Raw genomic sequence first — 17032 nt, forward strand, 5'->3', positions numbered from 1 at the left:
TAAATTGAAAAAAATGGTTTGCTGGTTGTTTTTGGGGACAAAAGTATTTAAAGTAAAAAAATTAAAGCTGCAAAACTTTAAAAGGCCCTCGCTGGCTTTTCCTTGAATCCCCCCCCCCCTGCATTTGCGGGGGACACTCAGACAGAAAATTTTGAAAGAAAAGAAAAAAGGGAGCCTCTGCTTTTTTTAATCCCCCGGGGCAGGGAGCAAAAATACAACACACAACACAATTTCCCTTTCTATTACTTTGCGGGGGGCCCAAGGGCAGGCAGCAGCCGATGGGACCAACCCCTTTTTAATGGTTAGAGACAGGGTTTTGGCTGCAAACTATTACAATTTTATGTAAAACACGAACATGTTTTAAAATTTAAAACTTTTTTATAAATTAAAAACAGTTTTGTTCCCCCCCGGGGACACAGTGCTTCCTGTTTGTCCCAGGGACGAGTATGTTTTTTTTTATTACACCAAACCAAACAACCACGCGCACAGCTCCTGACAATCTTGTTGTTTGATTTAAAAACATAAGAGTATATTCTTTAAAAAATTAAAAATTTAAAAAAGATAATTTTACTGTATGTTTCAAAGCTGTTTTTTTTGGGTATGATTGGACATTATAAATTAACTCATTTAAAAATAACACGTTTGTCAATCGATCTCCAATGACAAACACCACACCTGCTTTACAAAGCTGCTTTTTACTGAACTTAATATTTAAATACCTGTTCTTTCGTTCCAACTGGATCGGGGGGAAAAAACCCTCAACCTACTGTAAAAAAGGGACAAATTAAGCTCATATTTCAAAAACCTTTATTCACCAGGCCTTTGCATTTGTTATCACCTTTAGTCCATTACATTCTCCAAGCATATTTCTGCCTTATTGTAACTTTCCAAGAAGCAAATGCACAAAAAAACAGCAAACCCAACAGGGGCCCCATCAGGGGCAGTAGAGGATACGTGATTTCAGCAGTGACTTAGAAAGAGATTTTGGGGAGACCTCAATCTGTCAAAATATCCTTTCAAAATAATTGCGGCGCGATCAAAAAAACCAAACAGGGAGAGGTGAAAAAGGGCTCCTGTGTGGATAAAACAAAGCAGCAAGTCTACGGACAGCCACCACATGATGAGAGCGTCTGCCTTTGGGTGAGCGCTGGAAGGAAAGACAGCCCAGCTCACTGGTCCTATGCTGTAAAGTGGATTTCTGCTGTGCTGATTAAACATGAGCTTTGACAGCTCGGGGGGGGGGGGAGACTTAGGGTGTCACTGGCCCTCTTAACGACCGGTACTTTTCAGGAACAGACTTTGGAGCCAGCAATTTTGACAGAATAATCTTGTATTTCCCTCCAGTGCAAGCAAAGCAGACATTCCTCCACGTATGGTGATGATCTGTGTGCTTGCTGCCTTGTTTATGAACCCCGGAGACACTTTTGGCCTCTTCCCCTTTAGTTTCACCTCAGCAGCCTCTACAAACTCTTGATGTTCATTGGTGCGTGAAGACTAATCTCTTAATTTAACTTTAACCAGAAGAAAATCTCTGGAATGCACAAAAGCAAACACAACATCAGGGTGCAGTAGAGGCTACATTTTTAGCAGGCTCAGAACGACGAGTTTTGGGGACAAAGTCTGTCAAATATCCTGTTGCATCATTCCCTGCAAGCAAGATAAAAAAATAATTTTCGTGAATATTGATCAAAGTATAAAAAAATGAACTGATGACAGAAAACAGTCGGCACATTTTAATGGTGGACGGTCTCTTGTTTCTGAGGATCATCAGCAGGGGAGAGTCACACAGAACCCCAGACTCTCACTATCAGCTGTGTGTACAGCAGCAGAACATCTTCACTTGGTATGAGACGGGACCGAAGCTGCTGGAAGAGTAGAAACCTCTGAAAGAGAAACAGTGAACCGTGTGGGCGTTCAGGGTTTATTATAGGCTGTAAGGTGCTGCATTCAAGGCACAAGGCACCAACTAAGTCAAATAAATATTAGCTTGAAAACTGACTCAAAAACTTTTCTCACATCTAATGATTGTAGTTGGTTTAGCAAGTTTTGTCTTTAAGCTTTTTGAGTTTTATTTTTTTAATTTTGCTCTAGCTTTTCCAAGTTTACACACAAAAATGATCATTGGTCCAAAATGGTGTGAAATTGCAAAAGTTTGTGTTATTGAAGATCATTAATTTCCCTAAATCTTCACCAAATAGGGGCACCAACTCTTTCCACAAACCTAGAGAAAACACGTTGCAGTGAAAAAGGGTCAGTCCTCTACTCTCTTTACAGCGTCTCCACATGAAGCTGAACACAGTCACCGGTCTTCATTACCTTGTTCGGGTGGGGCCTCCACTGCCCCCCCCTCTGGTGGACGTACAGCGGTATTTATACGGGGCGTTCTCTTCTGATGGATCATCAAGATGGGGCGGTGCGTCCCGACCCCTTGATCCCAGCTGTCTCCCTCAGCAGGGGGCAGCTCCTCCAGAGGCCCGCCCCCCCTTCGTCTTTTCAGGAGAACGGGACCAGAGAGAAAACATGGCTGAGGCCAGACACAGCAGGGAGCTCTTCCCCTCCAGGGGGCTTGGGTGCTGCGGGGTTTACACGCTCACCACGGGCTTCAACTACCGGTCATCTGAAGTTAGACAGCAGCAACAACCCGCACGACACACATTCACACAGTAAACCCAGCAGCTCCCACCCACGCCATTAAAGTCTGATCCTGGACACATGGACCTGACCCTAAAGTCCTCATCAATACACCCCAGTTTCCCCCATCACGGATCACCTTCATATGAAACACACCGCCCAGCTCACGCTGCCGGTTATATGGGAATAAAGACAATTATGGATCTGGCAGTTCATTAAGTCAATGTACAAAGTCAATTTACCAAAAATAATATTACTTATTTAATATTGTGACGACATTTTTTTTAATGGAGTAGACAATTTCTTTCCATATTACAATAAATTAGGTTACTGTCACATTTCATGCTTAAGCAATTTTTAATTATTACAATCTACACATATGCTAATATATATTAAACTAGACGTTTCATTAAAAAAAAAATGTATATATATTTTGAACAGCAATTTTAACATTAATGCACAACTACAATAAAATGACCCGGAGCAACAACAAAAAACTCCACATTGGGCAATTATTTTAATGTATGCATTCAAACTATGGCCGGTAAGTTTGATAGTTTAAACTCATCTGTCCACAATGTGTTAATATGTGAAATAAAGATCAAACTTATATTTAAACAGTTTACCAGCGTCATTAAAGTTGAACCTAAAATTTTTTTTTATATATAAATTTAAAAAATCTGCTACATAAAAAAAGAACTTGTTATCTTAATCCCTTAACAAGAAATTAATATATAAATAGTTACAAAAATAATTGAAATATAATTTACCTTTGCACAAAGAAATTGTTCTGTTAATTAGAGTTTATATGTATTGTATAATAACACATTTTCTCTTTATAAACTAAAATTGTTATTTTCCTTGATATAATAAGATCCATATGTATATACCTTTTAAAATATTTAACATCTTATATTTACTCTAATGCTTCAGAAAAAAAATCAATATATCAGTGTTTTCACAGTTTTTTAGCACAATTTACCTTTAATACACATTGACAATAATTGTCAATTATGCTAATCACCCAAATGCTATTTATATCAATAAGGACACTATAAAAAAACATATGTTTGTGTTGTTATTTTTCATATTGTATGATTCCATGCATTATTTATATTATTGTAATATATTCAGTATCTAGTGTGCCCCATGTAATTATATCTTCCATTAAAAGACAAATTACCTTTACATGAAATGGAATGACTTTAATATTTTATTAATTATCCTAAACAACATATTAAAGTTACCCCTCCCTCGTTATTTCACAACTTTTACCTTTAATACCAATTACAATAATGTTCAGATTATATAATCATTAAAAACTATTTTTTATTTTCCTATAAGGCGCTGAGGATATTGCTGCTTAAAATGCGTTTCTATCCCTTAGAAAACCAACAACAACAACTAATTATTTAGGAGGAAATATTTCTTTAGTACAGCATCAAACCAAAAATACTGGAAGTATTTGAAGGTAGTGGTAGTACCCTTTTGGATCCCTTTTAAAGTCAACCTGCTTAAAAGTTCAATATTTAAAGCAATCGCGCACGGCTCAAAAATTCCTTCTAATATGAAACAAACCAACATGTGAAGCCTGAAGCAGCAGAAACTCATTAAAACACATTTTCAAACTGTTCTTAGAATAACTGGGAAAGGGCATTAAAGTTAATTCTTACCTGTTACAACCTTTAGTTCCAGAGCCCAAAAATCCGGTATACCATCCCTCCTCCCACAGTGAAACTGAGTGATACAAAAACCTGTCGCTGCTGAGAGCGTCTGCTGAGGTGAACCAGTCCAGATTATTAACCAGTTTCATATTCCAGCTCCATGAGTTTCTCTAATGTCATATTAACATGGGCTGTCTCTTCTTCTCTGTCCTTTTTAGACACACTAGCAGAGTGTCTCTGTGGATCGTTGGTTCAGACGTTCATGTTCCTCAGAGGATGAATCCTACTGACTTTGATACGTTTAACCAGTAACATCATCAGATCACATTTTATTTCTCCATATATAAATTTTAAATTTTTGTGTATGGCAAAGTAGTTTTGTTTATCGAAGAACGAGTTGTGATCCTCAACTTTTTAAATAACTGCTGAACTTAAAGGTGCTAAAGCAAAATCACGTGGTTTTAGGATTCAACATTTGTTGTCAAATACAACAAACATCTCCTCACTCTGCTAGCTGCCTGTCCCCTGAACACACTGTAAAACTTCTCCCTCACTATCACTAGCTGCCTGTCCACAGAACACCCTGTAAAAACATCTTCTCACTATCTTAGCTGCCTGTCCCCTTAACACACTGTAAAAAACATCTCCTCACATCTGCTAGCTGCCTGTCCCCAGAACACACTGTAAAACATTCCTCCCCTATCTGCTAGCTGCCCTGTCCCCTGAACACACTGTAAAAACATCTCCTCACTATCTGTAGCGCCTGTCCCCAGAACACACTGTAAAAAAATCTCACTTTCTGCTAGCTGCCTGTCCCCAGAACACACTGTAAAAACATTCACTATCTGCTAGCTGCCTGTCCCCTGAACACACTGTGACAATCCAACATGTGATGTTAGAAATGTGTCTGCAAAGCTTTTATTGTGAAGGGGACACAGAAGTGTTTGCATTAAGAGCAGATTGGCATTGAGAGGAGGAACAGACCTTAGTCCTGCAGCAGGTCAATCAGAGGATTTTAATCTTTAAATGTTGAAGCTTGTTTTTATCTTCATTGTTTTTCCAATTTTGTCTTAATAATTGTAATCAGGAACTGTTTTAAAAAAAGGAATTATTCATGTTTTTATCACATGTACATACATTTATTGGCATTATTAATTTAGTTATTTGTATAGTTTTCTGTTTCAGATCTTTTATTATTGTTTCTCTGTGTTAGAAAAGAAACTTGTGTTTGGATCTTCCCCAAGGCCTCCTCCCAGCTGGACATCCCTCCACCTAGTCCTGGGTCTCCCCGAGGTCTTCCCAGCTGGACGTCCCTCCACCTAGTCCTGGATCTTCCCCGAGGCCTCTCCCAGCTGGACTCCCTCCACCTAGTCCTGGGTCTTCCCCGAGGCCTCCTCCAGCTGGACGTCCCTCCACCTAGTCCTGGGTCTTCCCCGAGGCCTCCTCCCAGCTGGATGTCCCTCCACCTAGTCCTGGGTCTCACCCGAGGCCTCCCCCAGCTGGACGTCCCTCCACCTAGTCCTGGGTCTTCCCGAGGCCTCCTCCCAGCTGGACGTCCCTCCACCTAGTCCTGGGTCTTCCCCGAGGCCTCCTCCCAGCTGGATGTCCCTCCACCTAGTCCTGGGGTCTCACCCGAGGCCTCCCCCAGCTGGACGTCCCTCCACCTAGTCCTTGGGTCTTCCCCGAGGCCTCCTCCAGCTGGACGTCCCTCCACCTAGTCCTGGGTCTTCCCCGAGGCCTCCCCAGCTGGACGTCCCTCCACCTAGTCCTGGGTCTTCCCCGAGGCCTCCTCCCAGCTGGACGTCCCTCCACCTAGTCCTGGGTCTTCCCAGAGGCCTCCTCCCAGCTGGACGTGCCTGGACCACCTCCCTAGGGACCCCCCAGGAGGCATCCTTACCAAATGCCCGAACCACGTCAACTGGCTCCTTTCAACGCGAAGGAGCAGCGGCTCTACTCCGAGCTCCTCTCGGATATCTGAGCTTCTCACCCGATCTCTAAGGGAGACGCCAGCCCCCCTCCTGAGGAAACACATTTTAGCCTCTTGTACCCTGAACCTGGTTCTTTCGGTCATGACCCCGCCTTCAGGACCATAGGTGAAGGTAGGAACTAACACTGACCGATAGATCCAGAGCTTTGCCTTCTGGTTTAGCTCCGTTTTTGTCACAACGGTGCGATAAACGGAATGTAATACCGCACCAGCTGCTCCGATTCTCCGACCCATCTCACGCTCCATGGTCCCCTCACTCGCGAACAAGACCCCAAGGTACTTAAACTCCTTCACTTGGGGTAAGGACTCACTCCCTACCTGAAGAAAGCACTCCATCGGTTTCCTGCTGAGAACCATGGCCTCAGATTTAGAGGCGCTGATCCTCATCCCAGCCGCTTCGCACTCGGCTGTGAACCGATCCAGTGAGTGCTGAAGGTCCCAGACCGATGATGTCATCAGGACCACATCATCTGCAAAAAGCAGCAATGAGATCCCGAGCCCACCGAACTGCAACACCCGCCGCCCCGACTACGCCTCGATATCCTGTCCATAAATATTATAAACAGGATTGGTGACAAAGCGCAGCCCTGGCGGAGGCCAACCCTCCAGAACCTGGAACGAGTCCGACTTACTGCCGAGAACCCGGACTCAGCTCTCGCTTTGGTCATACAGAGATTGGATGGCCCTGAGAAGGAACCCCCTCACCCCATTCATTCAATGTTAAAATATTCGGCTCTTTCAGCACATGATGGGCCTTCTTCAACTTTTGTTCTGCTATTTATACTTTTATTTAATGTTAAGCTTTTAAACATTTTATTTTAACATTAAAGTCAATGAGAGAATTCTTCAAATCCTCTTCAACGCCTTCAAACTTTCACCTACAGACTCTAAAAAACTTTAAACCATTCACAGAATATTCAGCTATTGAAAGTTTAGTGTTCATTTCAGGCCTTTCTATTGATTATAATGGGCGTCTATTGACATTACTAGAGCATGCAGCCCTGAGAAAGTTGTATTAGTCCCCGTAGCTTTAGACCATTCACACGTTTCCTGAAGGAAATTTATTTTCTAGTTAATTTAGTTATTTGTATAGTTTTCTGTTTCAGATCTTTTATTATTGTTTCTCTGTGTTGTTAGAAAAGAAACTTCAGCTCAGTTCAGTGTGTTAGTGACAACTTACTGAGGAAGTGGAACCAGTTACTTGTTATTTATTACTACTTATAAAGTAATAAAACCTTTCATATTACTTAAGTACAATAACTAAATACTTTAGATACTGTTATATTAATTCCTAACTGGATCAATAAAAAATATAATCACTGTTAGTGACTCTGGCTGAGATGGAGGGGGAACATGTGAACCTGGGCTGTGGTTGGCTGATCTCTTCCTGTCTCCAACACTGGTTGACATCTGTTCATCTGGAGGTTTTTGTTCAGGCTGCAGGGATCAGGTCTCACTGTGGGACCCAACAGGCGCAGTAGTAGGAGGCTGAATGATCCAGTTTAACTTTCTGGATCTGCAACTCACAGCCGTTCTGTTTATTCACTGATGAGAAATCATCTTTCTGAGGATGATTGTAACTCTTATCTATGTCACCATTACGGTCAATATCAAGAATCAGTGTGAATGTTTCTGTGTCTCTCTTCTGGTACCAGAATATATAATCATCGTCACACTGCTCAATGCCTCGACAGCTGAAGGAGACGTCTCCACCAACTCTCCTGGTCAATGTTAAATCCTCCTGAATCAGCTGTGTTGCCATGGCAGCCAGCGCTGTAGAGAAACAGACAGGTAGATGAAGGTGAGCGTGACCCAGTGTGTGTTACAGGTGGAGTTTGCCGGCTCCTGATTGGCTGGAAACACTCACCTGAACCCAGACAGCACAGAGCAGCAGCTGGGAGGAGAAGCATTTTGTTCCGTGGTGTTTCCTGTGGGGAACCTGGGGAGAAGTGGAGCTCTGATGCAGCTGAGGCCAAACAAGGACGAGCTGTGAGATCAGACGAGGGCCACGTGGTCCTAACAGCTCCTCACATCTCCCATCAGCCCCTGCGGCGGTACTTTTGGTACTTTTAGATTGTGTTGCTCGTCAAACTCAGTAATTCTGTTTGTGTTAAATCTTCAAATGTCTGTTATGGAAAAAAGAAGCTGAAGGATTTCTGATCATGGTTTTAAGGTATTTTTCTAAATGATTATAGTTTCCTAGACAACACTGGAAATACAAAACTCCTGAACTATGACTTTAACCCGTAAACGTCCCATCTGTGTAACTGAGTGTGTATTAGACATAAAAGCTCAGCATCACTAATGTATTTAGTGTCCTGTTGTTCAGTCTCTCCATTAAAGCTACGTGATGTTGGACTGAGGGAAATATTTGAATGGAACATTTCTACATGACTGCTGCTTCATTTTAGACACATTTCACCAACATCCAGCCGGACAGAGTTGGTATTTCTGTAAACTTTGGGCTCTCCACTAGAATCTGAGATGAAGTTCAGAGGGTTAGTTTGTAAAGACGGAGCCAGCGGAGGGCTCAGAAGAGTTTAATCCAGGTGTTGTTATCATATCTGAAGTAGTGGCTCCGGTGCTGCTCTCTGGAAGGAGCTCAGGGCTCTGATCTCTACTTCCTCCATGTTGAGGTCAGCCACCAAATGAGACACTGAGAAACCACCACAGCTGCACTTCTGCCTGTAACAGCACTCGCTGGATCTGAAACTGGGGGAGGGGGGGGGCAACAAGTCCTCAAAGGGAAATAAGAGAATATGTATTTTTGTATCTGACCTTTACAACGACACAGACGTGTTTCAAGATTATTTGTCTCATACCTACATTCTACAACCAGCAGAGAGATGAATTCCTGACTCCTGTTCTATGGTTTTAACAGAACCTTTAAAGTCATTTAAGGACATTGACGCTGTAGTCTCAGGGTTTGAGTGAGTGACGTGCACCCGACAACACCAAATAATTCAAAATGAAAGCGTAGCTTACAATAAATTTTTAGTGATGGTGATGCGCTGTGGAGAATCAACCGCCCCACTGCTGTCCTCTAGTGCCCTCCAACAACACACGGTTCCAAACTGTCCTGCTGACGTCCAATAACCTCCTCCATTCATCCTCCAGTCTCTGGGTTTTTTCCCAGGTTGATTACCCTTTTCTCAGTCGCTTTGGTTCATTTCTCACATCACAACTGAAATCCTCCAACTTCCGTTCATCTTTCATCATGGGGCACTTCACATCAAAAAGACGTTTCTCATTTCTTGAAAAATTGCAAATGATTGTGTTCAATTATTGCTTTTTCCCATTTTTCAACTGCTTATGTCATGTTGATCAAAATGTATTATAATGAGTTGAATAGTCTCACCCCCCCCCCTCCCCAAAATTTATGCTTAGTTCTAGCACAAGTCTTTACATGCAAAAATTGATTGAAAAAAGTCATCATAATATGTCAACATACAGTTTTCTATACCTTCAATTAGACTTTTTTATAAATAGGTCCGTAATGGTTAAATGCTCCCAGGGTGAACGACGGTGCATCTCATGAACCGTCATTGCATGGCATTGCATGTCCGTTTAAGGAGATTGGGCGAATGTTCTCATTTCTGCAAAAAATGGTGGACCCAAAAGCGAGAGGAGGGAAAACAAGTACAAAACGACCAAAAGGGAAATTTCTGAGAAGGCAAAAAACTAATTCCGGGATCAAGAAACAAGAACAGGAATACAAAACAAAAGGTGAACAAACCCAAACTAGAGCCAAGAAACCAAGGAACCAGACCAGAACTAACACTGGGAGACGTGACACTGCAATTATCTGACCCAGGACAAGGAAAGCACAAAGACTAAATACAGGAGGACTGGGAAACAGGTGAAAACATCAGGTAATCAGAGGAGGGGGAAAACACAGGAAGTAGAACTAAAGACCAGACAAGACAGGAGGACCTTTGACCATCAGGACTCTCTCACTGTGCAATTAACTGATTCATAATCTACTTACATACATACCTGGAGACTAACTGATCTTAACTCATAATTCATACTAAAGGTCTTTTTATAGCTAAAGGTTTTATTGTTATTGTTATTTTTATACATTTTTTCTTCTCTAGTCTGTATTTTTATACCTTTTTTGTAAGCTGCTGGAAATTAAATTTCCTTGCGGGAGTCATCCCAAAAGGACCAATAAAGAGAGTCTAAGTGTAAAAATCTTTTCTATGATGTAACTAATAGAAGAACAGTTATATCAGTAATACTTGTCGTTGACTGGTGTGTGTTTCTTTACCACGAGATGTCACTGTTTTTACTTCACCAGTAAACAACAAGAGGTAAGAGCATCATCATGTCGTCATGGACGACCATCCCCATCAGCATCACCCGGGTACCCTTGCACTTCCTGTGACTAACCACAGGGTGGCGCTCTCTCTCTGTGGTGGTTGCTGTCAGGTTGCTGGTTTAGTTAGAAATGTGTCCGGCGGCCATGTTGGAAGAGCTGATTTATTGTTGTGCCGGTGATCTAAGAGCAGGAAGACTGGTGAGGAAAGGACGGCTAATATTAAATGTACCTGATGATGTTGCACCGTACTAACTAACATGTTAACATGTGTTGGAAATATTTTGTTTAAACCATATATTGAAGTATGATTAACCACATATTGACGGTGAATAATTATGAATGCTTAAATGCTCCAATGCTTTATTAATGACACCATGAGAAATGGAACTAACTGAATTCTTAGTGTAACTATTGTTGCTGAAGCAGGTCAGTATGTCTAGGGAGAGACAGCTGAAGTGTGGGAGTGAAGGCCACATCTTATCTGGGGGGACCAGAGAACAGGAACCAGGTTTAATGAGCTTTTGCCCTGGAGTAATAAAAGGGTCAGACTTAGTGAGGGGGGTCAGACCACTCTGGGACTGCTGCATGCTGAGGTTCATGACTTGTCTCTGGAAATTCCACTGAATAAAAGATCATTCATCAACATCTTAGTTTCTGAGTGGATTTATCTGGACCATGAGACAGGAGCAGGATTTGAGCTCCAACACATGTTAACATGTTAACATGCTAACATGGAGGCTCTAGTTCTGCTTTTAGAGGTGCAGATGTGTTTTTGAGGGGGGGGGACAACAAGAGGACTTGTTTGTCTCTGTGGTTTGTGTTCTGTCTCTGATCAATGATGACAGACGTAACGCTTATTTTTGGAAAAAACTGCGGTCGTCTTCCTACACGTTGATGTTTATGTATAATAATGATGTATTACTACACATTCTTATTAATAATACCCCCTGTTTTATTAATCTGAGATTTAGTTAACAATTATTTAGTATTTAACCTGCTTTCTGCTTCTGGTTCCTCAGATTCATCGAGTCACCACAGCATGTTGAATTAATGTTTAAAATAAGTCATAGTACGTAGAAAATATATGAAAAAAGTCATAGTATAGGAGAAAAAATGCAAAAAACATAGTATAATATGTCAAAATTATTACAAAAAGTCATAGTATAATATGTAGAAGAATTATGAAAATTTATTGAATACTATGTAAAAAAAAAGTCATAATACAGTATGTGTAAGAAATATTTTAAAAAGTTATAATGTGTAGAAAAAATGCAAAAAATCATAGTTTAGTATGTCAAAATTATTTTAAAAAGTCATAGTATAATATGTAGAAAATTGTAAAAATTCATAGAATACAATGTCAATAAGTCAAAGTATAGTTTGTAGAATTATTTTTAAAAAGTCATAGTATGTACAAAAAATGAAGTCATAGTATTATATGTCGAAAAATTCTTTAAAAAAAGTCAGAGTATAATATGTAAAAAAAAATATGAAAAATGTCAGAATGTGAAAAAAGTAAAGTACAGCAGGCTGTAAAAAAATTATGAAAATTCATGACTACTATGTCAGATAAGTCATAGTAGCTATAATATGTAGAAAAACTGTGTTCAGTATGTTGTACTATGGGAAAATACGAAAGTATTGTGACACATTATTCCTTTTTTGTTTGCTTCATTCTTAAAAATAAGCAGAACTATAACTTATGTGATGCTGTGGTTTGTATATTCTGCACATGGTTGTTTTTATTCAGTAAATATTGATTTCTGTTGATTTGAGCTGTTCTTTCTCAGATTAATAACCAGATCCGAGCTGAGAGAGTGAGCCCTGAGCGCTGGACTCAAACCCGAGTCCTGAATGGGGGTCTAACCCGAGTGGAGGGTTGTAACGGTCGTTGTGTTGTTGATGTGAGAAAGGCTGCAGAGCAGAAACCCACACAGCCCGTCTGCTGCAGGAGAGGAAGTGGGGACTCGCTGTCAACAGCTTTATGATTTCTAATAACCACTGAGAACAGATTCATATCTGCTGGAAACACTCAGGAACTCCTCCTCTCTCTGCAGCGGGGGGGCTTTTCTCTGGTGGTCTGGAAGCCGTTTTCCCACTGAGAAAACATGTTCCTATTGCATACAATGTTGTAAGAGTCCGACTCTGAATGATAACTGAAAAAGCCATGTGGAAAGAAATGGTGAGAATGGTTTTAGCTCAGTTGGTAGAGGGGTGCCCATATATAGAGGTTTTACTCCTCAGCGTAGTTCGACTCTGACTGTGGCCTTTGCGCATGTCAGCCCCCCCCCCTCAGCTTCATGTTTTATCTGTCCTATGAAAAAGATGTCCATGTAAACAGTGAACTTCTAGATTTAAAGGAATAACGTCATTAACAAGATTAATTGTAAAACACTTGTTTCTGGTAGTTTTGTGAGCAGATAGTTTTAAAAGTAATAATAATTAAAGCTGCAAGCTCAGAAAGGCCCTCGCATCTCTAGCCTGCTGGGTTTACTGGCGTATCCTTGCAACTGTGCAATTGTGTGACACTCAGACACTGCAAACTGGGAAAGAAATGAAAAGGGAGCTCTCTGCTTTGTTTTAGTCCTTGGCGCAGCAGCACGCATACAAACACACACACACAGATTCCCGTTTCTATGACCTTGCGGGGTCCAATGACAGGCAGCATCCTGATGGGATCCACCCTTTCTAAAGGGTCTAGAAACAAGATTTTAAATGGTAAATTATTATAATAAATTTAATTTATAATGCACTTTATATTTGCAAAAATCTCAAAGTGCTACATGGTAAAAAAGTAAGTGATAAAACACATGGAGAGCAAAGAAGAAATAACTAGAATGAATAAACAAAAACAATGTAGAAAAGGGCAAGAGATCGTCAAAAGCTCTCCTAAAAAGGTGTGTTTAAGCCACAAAAAGACTTTAAACATCAAACACTCATATAAATTATAAATCTAAAATTTAAAAAAATTAAAAATATAGTTTTTTTCCCCCCCGGGGGACAAAACCTACTTGTCCTTCCTTGGTCCCTTTATGTTTGCATTACACCCAATCCACAATGCGCACAGCCCCCTAAAAAGATGTTTTTAAATTTTAAAACATAAATTAGGGGTATTTTTAAAAACCAAAAGAAACAAGAATTTTACTGTTTTTTTTATTAATGCTGTTATTTTATATTGAACGTAGGAAAAAACTAATTAAAAAAAAAAAAAATTTTGTCAATAAATTTCCAATGACAAACACCGGGACCGTTTTAAAAAGTTGCTTTTTGCGTTTTTTTAAATGATTTAAATCCTGATGTTTTTTTTTAAAAAGGACTGGGGGAAAAAAAAAAACCCACCTACGTAAAAAAGGCCCCAAAAAAGCTCTATTTTGAAACCTTTTTCAAACATTTTGCATTTGTTTTAAACATTAGTCCATATATTCTAAAAGTTTCTCCCTCGTTTGAACTTTACAAGAAGGCAAATCCCAAAAAAAAGAGCAAAAGGGCCAAAATCATGGCGTAGAGCCACGATTTTCAGCCTGCTTAGAATAACGAATTTGACCTCAAGCTGTCAAAAATCCTTTTGCAGGGTTTAATAACGAAAGAAAAAAAAATTGTTTCGTGAAAACTGAAAAAAGAAAAAGGGAGATAATTGAGAGGAAATGCGGCACTTTTTTCATTTGGGGCGGTCTCTTTTTTCGGGATTTCGCGGGGAGAGTCCACAGCAGAACACCGATCTTATAGGGGTACAGCAACGAAGTTCCGGGTCTGTAACGGGAAAGACCCGTCACACACACACACACTACACACAACACACCACACAACACCCCCAAACAACACACCCGACACCACAAACACGAGTCGGACACTTTGCAGTATGTTTACTATGCCATTTAATCAAAAATCAAAATTTTTTGTAAAAATTTTTTGGGGGTTTTCTGGATAAAACAACCAGCTTCAAATGAAAATGGGGGTCGGCTCCAATTTGAATAAAGTAAACGGCCAAAATTAACCCAAAACCACTTCGGGCCCCACAATCTTTTCAGTTAGGAGCCAGGACAGGTCTTTACTGTTTACATTGAAAAAAAAAGCTGAAACCCAAAAAAGGAAAAAGCAGGGGATCTTCAGTTCGCTGCAGAGCTACTGGTGGGGATCTCTTCTGGAGGAAGGAGGTCTGGAGGGAACCTCTGAAAAAAAAAGCGTGAAAGGTGGGGGTTACATGACAAATGGCAGTCGTTATCCTCGGGCTTTGCAGCTTCCCCCTGAAGCTGAACCCCCGCGAAACCATACGAGCCTTCTCCAAACTTGTGTTTTCTGTGGTTTTTGTAACAAAGCAAAAGTTTGCAACGCTGTAGAGGACACTTTTTCAAGAAGGGATTTAAGAAAGGAATGGGGTGGTTCACATAATCCAGGAAGTCCCGCACCGCGGAAAAAAAATATGTTGCGGGGCATTTAAAGGGAATATTTGTGGGTTTTCTTTTTTTGATAGAAAAAGTTGTCAGAAAATTGTCTTTTCCGAAGAGAGTGAAATTTAGTTTTTTTTGGAAATTTAAGTACATTTTGAAGCCCCGAGTCTTTATTACCTTTTCTGTGGCTCCACTGCCCCCCCTCATGGGGGACGTAGCAACGGTATTTAACGTGCTGTTCTCTGCTGATGGATCATTAAGATGGCGGCGGTGCGCCCCACTCTCTGATCTCCAGCTGCTCTCCTCAGCAGGGGCAGCTCCTCCAGAGGACCGTCCCCCCTGTCTTTTCCAGAGAACTGGACCAGCGGGAGGAAACATGGCTGAGGCCAGACACAGCAGGGAGCTCTTCCCTCCAGGGGGGCTCTGGTGCTGCGGGTACACGCTCACCACGGCTTCACTACCGGCTCTTGATTAGACAGCAGCAACAAGCACACAGACACACATTCACACAGTCAACAGCAGCTCCCAGCAGCATGGGTTGTATGGGAATAAAGACAATTATGGACACAAATTATGGATTAATGTCCCAATATATTGCAGCCCCCCCATACTTTCAGTGTCAGAACCTGTTGCTAAGTCTTGTTTTCAGTTTAAATTTTTAATCATGTTTCCACATTTAAGTATGGCGGTACAGCACGGTCCCAAAGAGGGGGGGTTTGAGTGATGTTGAGGGATTTCCCGAACATTTCACATTCAAGTCAATGAGAAATGTTTCGCAGTTTTTTGCCAATTTTGTGAAAACCCCGCGTCAAATCTCATTGAAAAGTCATAGCCCAACATTCCCGATCATTACACACGTTTTGATGTATTGTGTGTGTGTGTGTTGGCAACGCTCCGTGACTAGTAGCGGGACAAAAAACAGGCGGAATAATAATAATAAGTATGGGCGATAATAGTCAATGCGCAATAGCATCGGCACACTGAACAATCATTGTTGTCCCATGGCCCGGGGGGAAGTAAAACATCACATCTGGGAAGTAAATGGCAAGAGTTATTACAGCAAGAGTGGGACGTGCGTCATGTTTCATCTGTCCCTCCTGGACGGGATGAAGGAAACAGCATGAGGGGACTATGAAACATTCAGTTAACTTCCCATAACTTTAATATTTTACTATATACATTTCAAGGTGTTATTATAGATAGATTGTTGCAGGACTATGCGTCTTTGTGAATGTCTGTTAATGACTAATTGCCGTCATCGTGAAGCGCGTATGAAGCTGTTATTGGAATATCCACTTTGGATGAGTCGGCCGTTTTTAACAGCATGTTTTTTTCATTTATATCATGTTTTATTGTGGAATATGTTTTTTCACTAGGTTTTTACGGAAGTTAGACCACTGGACATCCAAATAACGCCCCCCCCTTTATCTTTCTAAAACTGCTTTTCAATGTCTCACCTCCATAAATTATTGTACAAACAATAAACACAGACATTTTTGCATTTACTTAAAATCCATGGAGTTATAGCCAGGTCGGGTACACATGTCCTTACAGCCTGTTTTGCTTCAACAAAAACAACAAAAAAGATTTATGTAATTTAAATTCTAAAAAAACAAAGAAAACAGAAATCGCTGTCTCTCCGGTAAATTTAGTAATAGTAATTAGATTTTCAGTAGAACTTTAACTCATCTATGACACTGTTCATGATGAGCAAGACATTTCATATAAAGATCAAATTTAACAAGTTATTTGAGTCTTTGTTCTTATTTGATAACCACTAATGAAAAACTATTTGTATCGGACCGAATACAGTTTCTCTTCAAAGGAGTAGAAATCATTTTTACATCAAAAAATCTTAACATTAAAGCGTGAATGATTTTTATAATATATCACATTTAAATAAAACTGCAGTTTAATAAAAGGACCATCTTGATCCCTGATTGTAAATTAACATGTAATAATTGTAAAATGTACTTTCATGCAAAGAAAGTGTTGTAGAGTTAATTTATTAGAATAAATTACATATTTATCTTTCATGATC

General features: G+C 40.5%; 1 long non-coding RNA gene and 1 gene segment (V, D, J or C); one reads left to right on the top strand and one right to left on the bottom strand.

The window, feature by feature from the left end:
* Window positions 1-3208: 3208 nt before the first annotated feature.
* Window positions 3209-16773, top strand: LOC116699611 (uncharacterized). The gene is made up of 3 exons (XR_004334467.1): window positions 3209-3220; window positions 8074-8083; window positions 16722-16773. It is a non-coding gene; the product is annotated as an uncharacterized LOC116699611 (long non-coding RNA).
* Window positions 7606-8326, bottom strand: LOC116699605 (T cell receptor beta variable 16-like). The segment is given in 2 exon segments: window positions 7606-8055; window positions 8150-8326. Coding segments are annotated over 2 exon segments (363 nt in total).
* Window positions 16774-17032: the final 259 nt, after the last annotated feature.

Source organism: Etheostoma spectabile, chromosome 12, assembly GCF_008692095.1.
Source record: "Etheostoma spectabile isolate EspeVRDwgs_2016 chromosome 12, UIUC_Espe_1.0, whole genome shotgun sequence".
Lineage (NCBI taxonomy): Eukaryota > Metazoa > Chordata > Actinopteri > Perciformes > Percidae > Etheostoma > Etheostoma spectabile.